We start from the raw sequence: 17596 nt of genomic DNA on the forward strand, positions 1-17596 counted from the left end.
GAGAGTGTTGTTGGATAGTATCCGATGAATCCACGAATAACTCATCTTTGTCTCCGTAGTCCTTAATATGCACATCAACAATCTTAAATATTAGGCCGCCTAGCTATGCCATATAGTAATTTCAAACTTATGAATTTTGAGGTTACATGCAATAAAAAGTATATTTTAAATATACTAAGGGTATATTATATATGTATGTAAGGTACTTTCAATATAAAAATAATGTATTTTTAATATATTAACAATGTATTTGATATTCATGATCCATACAATTATGTGGACAATCGTTCACACAATAATTTGCCAGTAGAAATTGAAATATAAATAAATAAATAAATATATATATAAATAAATAAATATATATATATATATATATATATATATATATATATATTATTGCAATTATTATTATTATTATTATTATTATTATTATTATTATTATTATTGTTATTGTTATTATAATTAACAACAATATTATTATGGTCTTGTGAAAATTAAATGTTGATTATCACCATTTAATTTTCACAAGACCATATAGCTTTATTATATATAGGATATATTTCCAGTAACTTTATATTTTATGAAATATATAACTGAGATTAATATTATTTTATATATAACCGAGATTGAAATATAAATGATTGTCATTAATAGATTTATTTTGGCCTTGATCGGTTTATAATAGGTCATCATTTATTAGTTAAGGTCTCTTAATGACAATCATTTATATTTTATAGTATTGGTTGTCGTCTTCAATCGACGAAGAAGGCGACTAATTTGGTATCCTTCTGGGATGATGTGCTGGTTAATATCTTGTCGGTATATCGTTGGAGCTCTGCTGACCTGCTATAGGAAGTCGCAATTAGGGCTTTTGGTATTGATGCATTAAATTAAATTGATATGTTAATGTGTCTAATTACAACTTTCACAAGTTCAATTTCAAGGGCCTAATTGACTTCTTACACAAAGTTAGAAGATGTATTTGACCATTTTTCCTAAATTTAATACATTGGGTTCATTATTAGTAGAAATCTGAAAAACTAAACTTTTACATTATTATCCTTAAATTTAATGTTTACTAAATTGATATTTAACGGAATGACCAAATTTGAAACAAAATCAATAGTCAATGAACTATTTATAGTCAAATTAAAAGTTATGGACACAGTTTTATAAAAGTCAATAGTCAAGAAATCGTTTATGATACAGATTAAAATTAAAATTAAAAATTGATAAATATCAGTAGTCAATTGAGCATTTATTTATGAAATTAACTATTGTTATAATGTGTTTTGGGCTAGACGATGTTTTCTGAATATTTTGGGCTCACGATACTCCGTAGGTTGTCGGATCCATTATTTTGAATTAGACCTGATTAGAAGTGTTTAATTAAGGGCTATGAAGATGCAGCCCAAGATTGCCACACAGTAGGCCCACATTTAAGCCAATTTATTAGTTACGGGATCGTTATGCTGCAATCGTTATGCCATAGAACCGTGTTCACCATTCATGGAATGAACACGGTTCCAACGGTATTAGTACACTGTTATCTTCTTTCTTTCTTTTTTTTTTTTTTTTTTTTTTTTAATTAATTGCGTGACTTTTTTTCTTCATTTTCACATTTTGCGATTTCACTTTAATTTGAGGTGAGCAATGATTTTGTACATTCATAAATTATGAATTCATGCCTGCACATGCACTTTGGAACCATGCCTACACATTCCCGTCCGAAATCACAGACATTCATAAATTATGAATCCATGCCTGCACATTCACTTTGGAACCATGCCTACACATTCACTTTGGAACCATGAGATTATGAATTTTCTGTTATAAAATTATGAATTTTCTGTTATGAGATTATGAATTTTCTGTTATGAGATTATGAATTTTCTGTTATGAAATTATGAATTTTCTGTTATGAGATTATGAATTTTCTGTTATGAGATTATGAATTTACACTACATTCATAATCTCATAATAGAAAATTCATAATTTAATAAATATTTTACTTTTATGCGATTATGAATTTTCTGTTATGAGATTATGAATTTTCATTACATTCATAATCTCATAACAGAAAATTCATAATTTGATCAAACGCGCGTCGTTAACTCCACATCCGCAATTTTTTTTTTACCTAAAAACGACGTCGTTTGGACTTGTGTTCACCATTCTCGGTGAACACGTTTCCAGGGCATAATTTGCCGTTATGCTGGGGATACGTTTTCACCATGCGCATGGTGAACATATGGTAGATCCATAATTTCTATGTTGTAGATTCATAATTTCTATACTATAGATTCATAATTTTTATACTGAATAGATTCATAACATCTATACTGTAGATTCATAATTTATATATCGTAAATTTATAATATAGTTATGTGATTTTTTGAATACAGAGTTCAACAATTGGGATATATGATCATCGATTCATAATTTTTATACTGTACACGGGGGTAGATTCATAAATCATAATTTCTATAATGTAGATTCATAATTTCTATACTGTAGATTCATAATTTATGTACTGTAGATTCATAATATATGTACTGCGAAGACGAAATAATGCGATTGCGAAGAGAGAAACGACATTAACAACAAATGAAAAAACAAGATTATAAATCTGCAGCATATAAATTATGGATCTACTCCTGTGTTCACCATGCGCATGGTGAACACGTATCCACAACATAATTTGCCTTAGTTAAGGGCAAATTATATCGTGCACAGGTCGCCCTGAACGGATTTTATGTTTCTGCCGTTAACTTATAAAAAAAAAAAACTCCATGTTTCGAGGTACAAAATTGTATAGTATAATACACATAAACTCTTAACATAATACACATAAACCCTTAACATAATACACATAAACTATTAACATAATACACATAAACTATTAACATAATACACATAAACACTTAACATAATACACATAAACACAATTGTTAAAAAAAACTGTAACGGGATTGGACGGACGGAACATTGTCCGTCGCGTCAACTCCCCACCAACTTATAGAAACATCGTTGTTTTGGGTCAAGGCACACAATGCACGATATAACGATTGTTAATTAAGTAAAAACATGCAAATTTTACTGTGGATCATGAAATATGTATCATTTTAATTATACTTTAGTTTCATTTGACAATATTGTTTTTTTTAGAATATTTGACAATATTGATATGTTTTTTAGTTTCATTTTTCCTCCACACTAGTTTCATTATAACAATACTACACTATTATTTTAATTATACTATAGTTTCATTTGATAATATACATTGTTGCTTGAGCTTTATTTTTTTGGTTTGATTTTTCACATAGACTAGTTTAATTGTATTAATATTGAAGTATTATTTAATTATACTTTATGTCATTTGACAATATATGTTATTGAATGACTCATGATTTTAGTTTAATTTTTCACGCACACTAGTTTCATTATAACAATACTAAAGTATCAATTTAATTATACTACAGTTTCATTTGACAATAATGTGCTTTTTCTTTAGTTTCATTTCTCACACGCACTAGTTTTATTATAGTAACACTAAAGTATCATTTTAATTATAATACAATTTTATTCGACGATCATGGTCCATTGTATAACAACTCGTAAATACAGTAGGGCATTTTGGTCTTCTTATATTATAATTTCAAATGATTAAAATATATACAATAATTAAAAAAAAAATTATTCTATAGAATTAAAATTGTAAAATTACTATAACAGATGACATTCCGACAATTTACTCTAGTGGATAAGTTAAAAGTCCAATAAAGCATCTCAATTGTTATACAAGTAGAATCCTACAAGGCAGTGTGTTATAGGTAGAAGTATACTTGTCAACAAATGAAATGAATTTACGGAGCCCTTTCTGGTGCATTTGTTGACTTATGGCACGTAGCGGAAAACCGAAGACTGCAAAGTACTCTTTTACTCGGCAAATTACGAATTACAACTAGTAAATACACAAAGTTGAATACTGCCCAAAGTCTTAACGTAGTTGATTCGTTATCTGATTTAAATGTTATGATTGGAAGTGACAGTGTAGGAGTTCGAATCTTACTGAAAATATGTATGAGAAAAAAGTATGAGAAAAAAGTATAAGAAAAATGGAAGGATTGGATTGGATTCCCTGTAGAATCTAACCGGTGATTCTGCGACTCACAATTTACCTCTACAATAACTCTAAGGGCGATGTCTAGTGGACTTAAGATTAGTCAAGCAAAACTAGAATCCTCACTTAATTATTATTATTATTATTTTTTTAAAGTAGAAGTAGTACGTTATGATGTAATTATTCATAAAATATTATATATTTGGCACAAGTGTCAAATAAGTCCATTTACTATTGCGAAGTGCTCAATTTTCACCACAAATTAAATTAAGTGTCAAATAGGTCCATCTACGAGTTAAATTTGTTCAATTAGTTTTTTTTTTACAGGTTAATAACATGTTACCTATTTAATTATTAAAATAATAAATAAAATAAAATAAAATAAAAATAAAAATAAAAAAGAATACAGCCACCGGTTGTCCTCGCCGGATAGCCGGTGGCTGCCATTTCAAAGACAGCTGTGGCTGTCCGGCGAGGACAGCCGGTGGCTGTATTTTTTTTAAATTATTTTTTTAATAATTTTTATATTATTTTGAAATTATTTTTTTAATAACTAAATTGGTAACCTGCAAAAACAAGTCAATTACCTGCAAAAAAAAACTAATTGAACAAATTTAGTAGGTAAGTGTGGTTAATTAGCGTTTAATTTAGTCCATGGTGGGAATTGAGCACTTTACAATAATACATGAGCCTATTTGACACTTCTCCCTATATATTTTGTCATCGATCACCATAACGTGATATTTAAAAAAAAAATTGATCTGCATTAATTGCAAGTAGAATTGAATTAAATTGTCAATCACCTTGTGCTCCAGACGTTATGCCATGGAACCGTGTTCACCATGAATGGTGAACACGGTTCCAACGGTGTTAGTACACCGTTATCTTTTTTTTTTTTTTTTTTAATTAATTGCGTGACTTTTCTTCTTTATTTTCACATTTTGCGGTTTCACTTTAATTTGAGGTGAACAAAGATTTCGGACATTCATAAATTATGAATTCATGCCTGCACATTCACTTTGGAACCATGCCTACATATTCCTGTCCGAAATCACGGACATTCATAAATTATGAATCCATGCCTGCACATTCACTTTGGAACCATGAGATTATGAATTTTCTGTTATAAGATTATGAATTTTCTGTTATGAGATTATGAATTTTCTGTTATGCGATTATGAATTTTCTGTTATGAGATTATGAATTTTCATTACATTCATAATTTCGGACGTTCATAAATTATGAATTCATGCCTGCACATTCACTTTGGAACCATGCCTACATATTCCCGTCCGAAATCACGGACATTCATAAATTATGAATCCATGCCTGCACATTCACTTTGGAACCATGCCTACACATTCACTTTGGAACCATGAGATTATGAATTTTCTGTTATAAGATTACGAATTTTCTGTTATGATATTATGAATTTTCAGTTGTGAGATTATGAATTTTCTGTTATGCAATTATGAATTTTCTGTTATGCAATTATGAATTTTCTGTTATGCAATTATGAATTTTCTGTTATGCAATTATGAATTTTCTGTTATGAGATTATGAATTTTCATAAAATTCATAATCTCATAACAGAAAATTCATAATTTGATCAAACGCGCGCCGTTAACTCCACATCTGCGATTTTTTTTTTTTTTTTTGCCAAAAAACGACGTCGTTTTGCCTTGTGTTCACTATTCTCGGTGAACACGATTCCATGGCATAGTTTGCGCTTGTGCTCAGATGACACCTAGGTTCGACTCCCATATGAAAAATTGTGAGTTCGAGTCTTAGTGGAGACAAATAAAAAATTGAATTGAATCAGCTATATATATAATTCATTGTTTACGAGCATGTAAATGTTGCGACTTACTTCCTACGTAACCCAAACATTTAACTCCGTAAAATTTGGTGCACTCGATTGACTTTATTTTTACACGTTGAAGAAGATGATGAGATTTTTAACCACGCTATTCAAATACGTTTTTGATACGCTTCAATCTCTCGATATTTTTATAGTATAGTCTAATATACGGAGGAATAAAGTCAGTCCTTGTTGACTTCGTGTTACAAGAACAATCCTACAAGGCATTGTGTTACAAGTAGAAACATATAAACCATCAGCCATGTATAATTATATATATAGGTTGCAAGGAGAATCCCATGCATCTCAAATACTTCAATTCCTTTTTAGTACTCTATTATTTTCAAAAATATATATTATGGTTTTTTTTTGCTTAAATAATTACGAATCAAGTCAACATTCCATATTAGTTATAGTGGCAAAAAAAAAGGATTTTCTGGATTCAAATATAATTTTTTTTTTTGGGTGATAAATTATGTTTCTTTTGTAAGTATTCATTATTTAATGTGAGTACGTTGTGATTGTATTGGAATAATGGTTTATAAAACGATATGTGTTGAAAAGTGATATTGTGTTAGTTGTACACAATGTCTTTCATCGCGATTGGTTTTAGTGGAAAAACGTAAAGTGTGTGTGTTAGAAAATGGAACAAGTCTATGTCATGTTTTGGTAACACTATACTGTCTTAAAAGCGATTTTCGAAAAATATGTAGTCTGTAATTTTCGACGGGCAAATTGTGTTAAGAAATGGAACAAGTCTATGTCATGTTTAACGGACATAGTGCACAAATTGGCAAATAAGATGCACTTGGTTCTCATTTCTTTTTCTCTCTATAAGACTTTAAGTATCCTTGAAAGTATTTTATCCACTTTATAAAGTGGGAGAAGAGAAACAAGCTATAAACAAAGTTAAAATTAAAGAGCATTTTCTTTGAATGATTTTCCAACACATATATATCATTTCTCACTAAATAAAATAAATTAAAATGATTTCATCCCATTTTATGTCCCCCCGTCTTTGCCCAACAAAAATGATTAGTCATTCTCATTCATTCACGCAATGGATGAAGCCATGCATGCATCATTATGCGTCTCAAAAGATGAACAGCCTGTGCCTTGTCCATTCATCAACACTTCATTACCCTTCAATCACTCTTATTTTTAAGGTTTAATTAAAATTAAAATATCCAACATAGTACTATTTTAAACTAAAGTTATTTTAGTGACACTGTTATAAAATCACCACTAATTATTGGGCTAACTTATTATATTGAAATTGTGTCAATTTTTATATTAAACTCTTGTATTTTATACTTTGTTACAAAAGTTATATTAACCAAAAGGTTTGACCCAAGAATGTGAGATAGTTGGTACACGGAATGTAATTGCAATTGCAATATTAGAGGTTTGCATGACATATGTAAAAGTGCGACATGTTAAATACTTTAAATTTAAATTAGTCTTGTAGTGATGAGATACATAATGGAATCTGTGTGAATCTTTTAACATATTTGAGGGGATTGCACCATAAAAATTATTTAAGTTAATTTTCAAAATATCCTTAAAGATTGTTAAATGAGCTCAAAAAGAGAGAAGAGAATCTGTAATTTGTTTCTCAATTTTCCTAAAATTGAAAAAATGCCATTTTCTTTGTTCAACTCATGCCTTAATAATAAAATTCTTTATATACATTAATTATTTATGAATTAACTAATCATATTATACATCTTAAAAGAACTCATTTTAATTATTGAAATTTTATCAATAAAATATAGTTTTTTGTTTTTAAAATATCTGAAGGTGTGTACGAATAAACCATACTTTTGTGCAATAATAAATAAATCACATATCAGGGGTGAATTAGATCTCGTGCCATGCTCTACCAGTCTACCTTAACAATAATCAAATTCGTGCAATAATTTCAAATCCATCCAAAATCCACTCCTTATTTCATATATGGTGATTATAATAATAAATCACTAATTGCCAAAATTCAATTCTTGTCCTAAAAGGTTGAATCCCCAATCCTAAGGGTCCCCCACACTTCGACCCAACAGAGTATGTGACTTATATATATATATATATATATATATATATATATATATATATATATATATATATATATTCAAATTGGTTTTCTCTTTTAGGTATGAATGACAATATGCCCCGACCTCGACGGGGACGGGAATAAGAAAAATTTTTAGGGAACGGGAACGAGAGACGGGGAATGTAAGCAATTTTTCGTCAGGGATGAGGACGGGGAATGTAAGTAATTCTTCATCGGGGACGGAGACGTGATTAGGGATTCGGGGACGGGGACGGGGAGTATACTGCCCACCCCGCCCCGCCCCGCCCCGTAGTTTAGTCATTTTGAGAGGTGATTATGTGGGATAGTGCGTAAAAGAGTTGTTAAACCATGGATCAGGGTCCACTTGCAAGGTGGACCATGGTTCTAAACGATGTATAAATTATGTATTTTTAGTATTAGAATTGTGAACTTATAATCTATTAATATTGTGTGACCGTAGTATTTGAAAGGAATTTGTAAATACAAAATAAGGTAATCAATTTCATATATGTTAACATTGTGGATTCGTAGTATACAAATTGTGAATATTTAAAAAGTAAATTATGAATATTTAGTATGTAAATTATAAACATTTAGACCCGAATTCACGGAATAATTTGCAACATAAAAATAGGTAGGGTCACCTCAAAGGTTTCATTGCCACCCAAAAAATAATTTTACCCCTACAAAATACAAATATACTTTCCGTAAATTCCTTATAAATTAAAATACAGTAAAAATAAAACTACACTTATCCTCAAAGTCAACCAAAGCAAGCAAAAAGTCTAGACCGCTCCCGTGTCCCCACCATGTCCAAAAGGCGAAAAGGTTTAAGAGGAAAGAACTAAAACGCTCCCTCCGCGGCTTCGAAATTTTAAACTTTTTTTTATTCGATATATCGCATCTCTGTCACTCCTTACTGTTCTCCGTTGAGCACAGAACAATACGCCTTCGCCGTTTCTGTATCAGATACTCCACACACACACACACATATATATATATATATATATGATATATCGGTATCTATATAAGCCCCTACTCTCTCTCTCCATGTACTCCGTATATACTCGGTAATTTTTAGTTTCTCAGAGTTTGAGTTGTCGAAATCTAATGCAGGAGTTCGCATCCGCTTGATTCAGTAAATTCTCTCTCTCTCTCTCTCTCTCTCTCTCTCTCTCTCTGTGTGTGTGTGTGTGTGTGTGTGCATGCGTGTATATGACTGTATGTTAAATGATTAGCGATGTGCGCTGTGAGTAGAGGTATCAGCCTGAATTTTCTGTGTCTGTTGTGATTATCTAAATACCGATGTTTAGATATCTGATTTCCCTATAATGTTGGGGTAAAATCACTCCGATACTTGTTTGAAATTTGAATTTCCGCTTTGTGATTTCCACGCGTTGTTTGATGCTCATTCTGTAGTGTTTAACCTCTGTTCCGGATTTTGTGTGTTTTAAAATCATCATGGCCACTTGCTCTAACGCTTACTTCACAAACTCATAGTTTACTGCAAAATAAAATAAAAAAACTACAATTCTTAGGCCTCTAGATGAATTAAGTTTATTAAATATATCGAGTTAAAAAGGTATGATTCAGGTTCCTTGCTTAGCGTTTGTCTCACAAGAATGGTTAATCGAGTGCTGTATATGTTGTGATTATTCTTTGAGCAATGCATGTGTTTTGTTTTCTTTCTTTAGCTATATTTTCTCTTTATGATATGCAGCTCAAATTTCCTTTAATTTGCAGTCTTTTTTTTTTTCTTTTTCTTAAGGTTGAAATAATTTGAGCTGAGGTTTAGATTTCTATGATCTCATTATTCGTAGCAATTTGAGATGCAGAAACTAGGCTTGAGGCCTATATGTGTGAAGTCATCATCAATCATTATACTAAAAGCCATACTTTTGCTGTCAATTACCTCTTTATGCACTGTCATGACTCCTGAAGCTAAGCATTATCACTGTCATTAATCAGTAAATTCCTTATCACTTAGGGATCTCATTAATTATAATGCTGTGCAGGTTGGTTTAAATTGTCCATGATTCAAGATGAAGAAACTGTTCTTTTTCAGATCTTCTGCATCTAGTGGAGGTAGCAACACCCAAATTTCACCACCAGCGAAGGAAAAAAGAATTGATTGGGAAAAACCAGATAAGCCTGACAAGTCAAGAAGTAAAAAGAAAGTTCCAGAAAATCTTACTTTTGGTGATACTCCAACTCTTAGGAGGAGTCTTTCATTCTCATCTGGATCCTTTTATGATGGTTGGTTGGGACAAATGAATGGTCAAGATCAAAGTGGGTCTCCACATGGTGGTACTAACATTAAGAAATCAAATCGTAGCTCCTCCCGGTATGCAGTATATTTTCTGCTTGTTGGTTGTCTAGATACTATAAATTGAGTTTGTTAAGAGATTAATTCAGATTTCTTGTTTGTGTCAGTAGTCGTGCAATTACACCTGAGAGGCAATCCCGTTCAAAGTTCTTCGAGATGGATGGTGTTGAAAACTCTTATAAAGTTGGGAATGGACCACATGGTTATGGCTCATCATTTCGTCCACACCTTGATTCATTTGAGAGCTCTTCTCACTGCTCAAGTAATGTTTCAAGTAAAGTTTTAGATCGTTATATTGATGGGGAGCAAGAACAGGAAAAAAGTGGATTAACAAGTGACTTTTCTATAAAATATCATGTTGATGTTGGATGCGGTGGTGTTCAACTGCCTCCAAGATCTCAGAACAAAGCAGCTGCTTCACTACCCAATGTTAATAAACAGAACCCAAAAGCTCAATCTTTCGGAGAAGCTAGAGGGCCTCAACTTCAAGAATTGATGGAGAATGGTTTTGGTAATGAATCTCCCAGAAAACTTGCAAAGAAAGTGGTTGAGAGACTTTCTCAATCTCGACTGCTGGCTCAGGAAAGTAAAAAAGAATATGGTGCTGATACTCCAATTACAATTGAAGATATCTACCATGGGAGTGCAAGCAGATATCCTAGTTCATATCTTGATGGTAATTCACAAAAAGATTATCTGATTGATGGGTTAAATGAGGCAACCAGTGAGTATCACCTTGAAGAAATGACAACCTTCCAAGAAAGGAAAATTTTCTCTGGTGTTAATTACAGCACCATGGACAATGTTAATGCCAAGGAAGATTCTGATTTGGAATTATTTAGAAAATTTAAAGATGCTGAGGAACGAGAGATGGTGCTTTCTGAAGATCTTGAAGAACAGAACTTTCTTCAGAGTAGAGGGCTCAGTGTTCCAACATTGATCCAGAAAATCAGAAGTTTGATAGAGGATAAGGTGCAAATGGCCCGTGAGGTTTCAGCTGCCTTGCAAGGTCAAATTGCTGAGAGAGCTTCGGCTAGAGAAGAAGTGAAACTATTAAGAGCTGAACTAGATTCACAGAAGCGAAGATTGGAAGAGGAGAAGAATGAATTACAGTATTCACTGGAAAAGGAACTAGACAGAAGATCAAGTGAGTGGTCACTCAAGCTTGAGAGGTATCATACAGAGGAACATAGACTCCGTGACAGGGTTAGGGAGCTTGCAGAGCAAAATGTTTCTCTTCAAAGGGAAGTCTCTTCATTCGGTGAGAAGGAGGTGGACAACAAAAGTAGGATTTCATATTTAGAAAAACAGCTTGATGACCTTGTAAGGAGAGTGGAGGAAGAAAGGGAGGAGAATCAAAATTTGCAGCAAAATTTTTCTGAACTTCAAGAAAAGTACAGAGGAGTACAGGAAGATCAAGATTGCATCCGAAGGAATTGTGAGGAGAAGGTGAAAGAGTGTAAGGACTTGCACAGGTCTATTACAAGATTACAGAGGACCTGTAATGAACAAGAAAAGACAATTGATGGTTTGCGACTTTTCTATGAGGAAATTAACAAGAAACGCTCTGCAGAGGAGTTTGACAACCAATTAATGAAGTCACGAATGGAGCAAATAAGGTTGGTAGGAATGGAGTGTACTCTAAGGAAGGAGTTGGAATCCTGCAGGCTTGAAGTTGATCGTCTTCGACATGAGAATATACACTTGTTGAGTCGCCTAAAAGGAAGTGGTCAGGATGCTGGCTTATTAACTTTGAGGCTAGATCAGGAACTATTGAATCGTGTTAATTGCTTGCAGAATCAAGGGCTATTGTTGCTTAAAGACAGCACCCTTCTTTGTGAAAAGTTGTTAGAATACACCAAATCTACTACTGGAGACATGTCAAAGGGTGGATTGTGTACTCTAGATGGAGGATTACAGGGTCAGTTTGCTATTGAATCTGATGTAAAGCTCCAAGGTTTTAAGAGGGGGCTAGAAAACTTAGCAAGAAGCTTAAAGAATGTGTCTGTTGTGCTAGATGAGAAGTCTTGCACTGGCAAGTCTAAGTCTCAGCCTTCCACTTTAGAGAATAAGATACACCAATCAGATGACCAGAAATTTGAAGTAAGTTGGTAGTGATACTTTTTTTTTTTTTTTTCAATAAGTTGTCTGTATGGTCTTTACTGTGATATCTTCTTTTAAATACTTGTGGTAATCTTTGCTACATAATGCAGTCAGAGCTCAAATCAGAGACATTACTGACAAATCTGTTGCGTGAGAAGCTTTATATCCAAGAGTTGGATATGGAACAACTTCAGGCTGAGCTGGCAACTGCTGTCAGGGGTAATGACATGCTCAAATGTGAATTGCAAAATGCACGCGATAACCTTTCCTGTGTAACTCACAAGACCAAAAATCTTGAACTTCAGGTAAGCCGTCAATAGCAGTAATTTACTTTCTTTGATGGAAATTTATGCTAACCCAATTTAATTGCATAAATGTGCATAACACAAGTTGCAGTTAATCACTTGACTTTATACTCTAACATTTTCATGTCTGTGCATATTCTTTCATTACCCAAGATGGTATCTTTCTTGACTTATATCTCGAATTTAATAATCTTTTATATTGATTTCCATTTTGATTCCCAAAGGCTCTTCTTCTCAATTATCTGTTGAGAATTTTGTTTTCTTTTAATTTATGATAGTTTTGAATGGATGAGTACGTGCTGTGCAGCTAAATTGTCTGTTGGATTTGAATGAGTTGTATAACTGTTTGATTGAACAAATGATTATATGTTAACAAGCACACATAAATGCATCATATTTCTGTTTGATTTAAAGATAGTAAATAACTGTTACCTTATAGAGCATACCAGTTCAGCATTCGAACTATAGGATCTTGAGGATGATCAGAGGCTCAATATTCTACTGTGTTCAGCATTATTAGATTCATTAAAATTTGGTAAAGATTAATGGTGATGCGATATGATTGGTATTTTTTGTATTTGTATCATTACCTTTGCTGTTCCTTGTTGCATGATAACTGATAATGTTCATCCTATGTTAAACACCATTCCATTCTTGCATTATCACATACGTTCTTTGCTGTTTATCTGAATGAACTTAAATATACTTATTTGAATATGAGATACCTTTGATTCCCAAATGTGTAATCCCTAGCTCCTTCCCCATCCCCTCTCCATTTTATCCAACAGATTCTCAAGAAAGACGAAAATATCAAAAAGCTCCAGAATGATCTCGAAGAATGCATGAAGGAATTAACAGTGGTGAAGGGTATACTGCCAAAAGTATCTCAAGAGAGAGACATGCTTTGGGAGGAGGTTAAGCAGTACAGCGAAAGCCATATGTTGCTGAACTCCGAAAACAATCTGTTAAAGAAGAAGATAGAGACTCTAGACGAAGACATACTCCTCAAAGAAGGTCAAATCACAATTCTGAAAGACACACTTGGTAAGCCAATTGACCTTCTGTCCAGTCCTGGCTCTATTAGGGAATTCCTAGTTGAATGATGCGACGACCAGGTTTGGGAATTCAGTACCTAGTGTTCATAATTAGTATACTCTTAGATTCTCGTTTAGTGTCTGAATATACTTGTCTGGAATTCTTTTATAGGCTCGAATACAAACTCTGTATTTACAAACAACCATTTGCTTTTGCTACTCTAAACAAAACATGCCAACATCAATGCTGAATTGTGAAGCTTTTCTTACATTTCCTTATAGTATGTATTTTTCGTCTGAGGGAATAAATACAATAGTTGTTTTCTGCCTAGTTTCTTTCTCTGTTTACACTAGCGACATGAGAAATCAAAATTCTTGCCTGAAAGGCATTAATTCAACAAATTCATTAGACCACCAATTCATCAATGCAAAGTCAAGAAAGTCTCAAGTGCAGGAAATTCATGGATACAAAACTTCACGTATAGCCATGTTTGCATGGCTTGCGTTTGGTCACATCATCCCTTTCCTCCAACTAGCTAATGACCTTGCAAAAAGAGGCCACAGGATCCACAACTCATAACCTTCCATTCTCTTAATCTCCCTCGTGCAGCCCGGTGCCGAGACAACAGCCGATGCAAAGAATCTTGATGCTTCACTAACATTACCCTTTGATGGGTTGCAGGATATGATGAGGTGAAAACGATTCTTCAATTCTTGACAAATTATGCCGTGCAACCGTGTGCACCATGCATGGTGCACACAGTTACAAAACGGTGTCGTTTTGCCGTTCGATTTTTATTTTTTATTTTTTAAATTTTTATTTTCGATTGCTGTTAACGGCGTTATGCTGTGTATAATTTGAACTATATATCCAGAATTAGTGAACTATATACCCAGAATTAGTGAACTATATACCCACACCGGTTATTGGTAATCTATTTTGGCTTATGGCAGTTCGCTGCGTCTGTGTATTTAGAATGAATGGAGTATATATTCAAAATTAATAAATTATAAATTCAGAATTAGTGAACTATATATCCATAAAATGCATAATACCTGAAGAAGAAGTAGATCCTCAGTTGACAATGGTGTGAAAAGTGGACTGCAAACACGGTCGCGGTGAAGACGGCGACAATGATGATGAAGAAGACGAGAACTGTGACTCCGAGTAGACCGCGAAAATGTTGATGAAAATGGCGATAGTGGTGACGAAGCTTTGTAGTGGTGGAAGCTTGGTGGAGAGAAATGCACGAAAATGGTGAAATTTTCGTTGATTGGAGTTTTAAAAAAAAATTGATCGGAGTTAAACGGTGCTACTAACGACACCGCTATTTTACCCTAGTGAAGCGGTACCGTTCGTAACCGTGTGCACCATGCGCATAAGGATTGTCAATTCTTCAGATGGAAAAGCCGAATCTTTTGTCGGCAAGTGAGTAAAATGCCGTAAAAAGGAGAGAAAAGTCTAGCATTATTCCTTCTAAAATTTAGTCTGCCTCAATCAACCATCTTGAATTCACCACATTAAATACAAATTTGGCAGTTGAAAACATTTATAATTGATAATTGATCCATACGATTGAGCGGCTCCTAAGGGCATCCCAATAAGGAGATCTCCACTATATTTTAAAATAGTAAAATTTTCTTGAGATAACTTTGATAAATGAGATTGGAAACTTTGAAGAAATTTTGCTCCTGCAAAACCAAAGCTCGTCAGTAAAAAAGAAAATAAACTGCTGCTTTTTCATAGTGGCCGGCCACTCTAAAATTTAATTTCATTGGCAGTTGCCAACGGCCAATTTTCAGGCTGTTGCAATGGCAACGGCCAAATTTTGTGCCGTTGCCATTGCAACGGCATACCTTTCTGCTTTCATATACCAAATGAAATTCTGGTTGCATATATATATATATATATATATATATATATATATATATATATATATATATATGCATACAGAAACACAACACAACCAAACCAGTTAAAGAAAGCAGAAAGCATATGATGGAGGACTCAAAGCTTCACATAGCCATGTTCCCATGGCTTGCATTTGGCCACTTCATCCCTTTCCTCCAACTAGCCAACGATCTTGCAAAAAGAGGCCACAGGATCTCACTCTTACTCCCAACAAATGCTCTGCTTAAACTCAAACATATGAATCTCTACCCACAACTCATAACCTTCTGTGCTCTTACAATCCCTCAAGTCGAAGGCCTGCCCCCCGGTGCCGAGACAACAGCCGATACAAAGAATCTTGATGGTTCACTAGAAGTAGCCTTGGATGGATTGCAGGATGAGGTGAAAAACATTCTTCTTCAGATGGAAAATCCCAATCTTGTGTTCTATGACTTTGCTTATTGGATCCCGGAATTAGTGTCGGAGATGGGATGCAAAACTGTGAAATTCACAGTTTTTAGCCCTACCCTATTAACTCTGTCCCTAACCATGTCAAAAAGTAAAGGCAAAGGCAGGGCTGTAACGGCCGCTGATTTCATGGAGCCGCCGGCGGGTTTCCCTTCTGATTCCAAGGTTGTGTTGCGAGAGCATGAAGCATATCAATTGTCGTGTTTCGTTAATCTACCCAGCAATAGGATAAAGATGTTTGATCGTGTTGTGGAGGCGCTGAAACGGTGCGATGCAATAGCCTTCAGAGCCTGCAATGAAATGGAAGGACACTACTGCAACTACATAGCTACTGAGTTAGGTAAACCAGTCTATTGCACGGGACCGCTGTTGCCGGAGCCGCCAAGGGAAGAGCCGTTCGACGACCAAATTGCGAGGTGGCTGGAGAAGTTTGAGCCAAATTCAGTAATTTTCTGTGCGTTTGGAAGTGAAATGGAGCTTGAAAAGGAGCAATTTCACCAACTTGTTTTAGGGCTTGAACTCACCGGCCTACCGTTTCTAGTCGCCGTCAGGCCGCCGGAGGGATCATCGTCTATAGAAGAAGCCTTGCCGGAGGGATTTGAAGAGAGAGTAAAGGGAAAGGCAATAGTTCATGGAGGTTGGGTGTCGCAATCTCTGATTTTGAGGCACAGAGCAATCGGGTATTTCGTGAGCCACGGCGGATCTGCATCAATGTGGGAGTCGTTGGCGAGCCATTGCCGGATAATTGTGGCACCAAACAGGCCCGACTTCGCTTTGAATGCTCGTCTGATGGCGGAGGAACTTGAGGCTGGTGTTGAGGTTGAAAAGGATGAAAATGGCAGATTTTTCAAGGAAAATCTGTGCAATGCTATCAAATCTGTGATGGGGGAAAATATCCAGAAAGAGAATCATAAGAAATGGAGGGATTTACTACTCAGTCCAGGCTTCGCAGACAATTACATTGACAGTTTCATTCACAAATTGTATGAACTCTTGGTACAATAGATGTCAATCCCTGCACCTTTGGTCTTGATCACAAAGTTATCAATTTATTTTAGATTAATCTATAACTATGTTCCATGCAAATTTTTCTTTTTACATTTCTTTATTATGTGTTTTTGACCCGATGAAATAAATACAATAGTTATTTATTTATTTATTTTTTAATCTAATTTCTTTCTCTATTTACAATAGCAAGATAAGACGAGCATCAAATTCTTACTAGAAAGGCATTTATTAAACCCATTGCAAAATTTCTTAACAAGAATTTAATAAAATAAAACAAATTTTATTACTCATATCTACAAAGAAGCAAACCACATGAGTCATGCCCATTTATCCTTACTCTTTAGGTTTTCATGTCTTTGCTTCTCCCTAACTTGTTAAGATCACTGAACCTTAAACTAATAATGTGATA

General features: G+C 33.9%; 3 protein-coding genes across 4 annotated transcripts in view; all 3 read left to right on the plus strand.

Annotated features, from left to right (window-relative positions):
* Window positions 1-17301, plus strand: LOC109148222 (anthocyanidin 3-O-glucoside 2'''-O-xylosyltransferase-like). Its single transcript, XM_019296090.1, has 2 exons — window positions 1-4; window positions 15803-17301. The coding sequence occupies exon 2, from the start codon at window positions 15817-15819 to the stop codon at window positions 17182-17184; it is 1368 nt and encodes a 455-aa protein (XP_019151635.1). The 5' UTR covers window positions 1-4; window positions 15803-15816; the 3' UTR covers window positions 17185-17301.
* Window positions 8916-14151, plus strand: LOC109148219 (interaptin). 2 transcript variants are annotated; one of them, XM_019296087.1, is made up of 5 exons: window positions 8916-9190; window positions 10068-10396; window positions 10486-12481; window positions 12592-12786; window positions 13575-14151. In XM_019296087.1, exons 2-5 carry the CDS (start codon window positions 10095-10097, stop codon window positions 13887-13889), a joined length of 2808 nt encoding a protein of 935 aa, XP_019151632.1. In that variant the 5' UTR covers window positions 8916-9190; window positions 10068-10094; the 3' UTR covers window positions 13890-14151. The 2 variants fall into 2 exon arrangements, with proteins under 2 accessions (XP_019151632.1, XP_019151633.1); XM_019296088.1 differs by having other exon boundaries at window positions 10489-12481.
* The window catches only part of LOC109148220 (anthocyanidin 3-O-glucoside 2'''-O-xylosyltransferase-like), a 13077-nt gene continuing 11155 nt past the window's right edge, over window positions 15675-17596 (plus strand). Inside the window, exon 1 of the mRNA XM_019296089.1 lies at window positions 15675-15719. The gene's annotated coding sequence lies outside the window, so the exon portion shown is untranslated. The remainder of the gene's footprint in view (window positions 15720-17596) is intronic.

Source organism: Ipomoea nil, unplaced genomic scaffold (genome assembly GCF_001879475.1).
Source record: "Ipomoea nil cultivar Tokyo-kokei standard unplaced genomic scaffold, Asagao_1.1 scaffold2036, whole genome shotgun sequence".
NCBI classification, from domain to species: domain Eukaryota; kingdom Viridiplantae; phylum Streptophyta; class Magnoliopsida; order Solanales; family Convolvulaceae; genus Ipomoea; species Ipomoea nil.

Bases quoted from the DNA above. Each gene is read 5' to 3' on its own strand.
- LOC109148219 (XM_019296087.1), top strand. From the start codon at position 10,095: ATGAAGAAACTGTTCTTTTTCAGATCTTCTGCATCTAGTGGAGGTAGC. The intron at 10,397-10,485 runs GTATGCAGTATA...TGTTTGTGTCAG, and splicing joins TCAAATCGTAGCTCCTCCCG to TAGTCGTGCAATTACACCTG. The intron at 12,482-12,591 runs GTAAGTTGGTAG...TACATAATGCAG, and splicing joins CAGATGACCAGAAATTTGAA to TCAGAGCTCAAATCAGAGAC.
- LOC109148222 (XM_019296090.1), top strand. From the start codon at position 15,817: ATGATGGAGGACTCAAAGCTTCACATAGCCATGTTCCCATGGCTTGCA.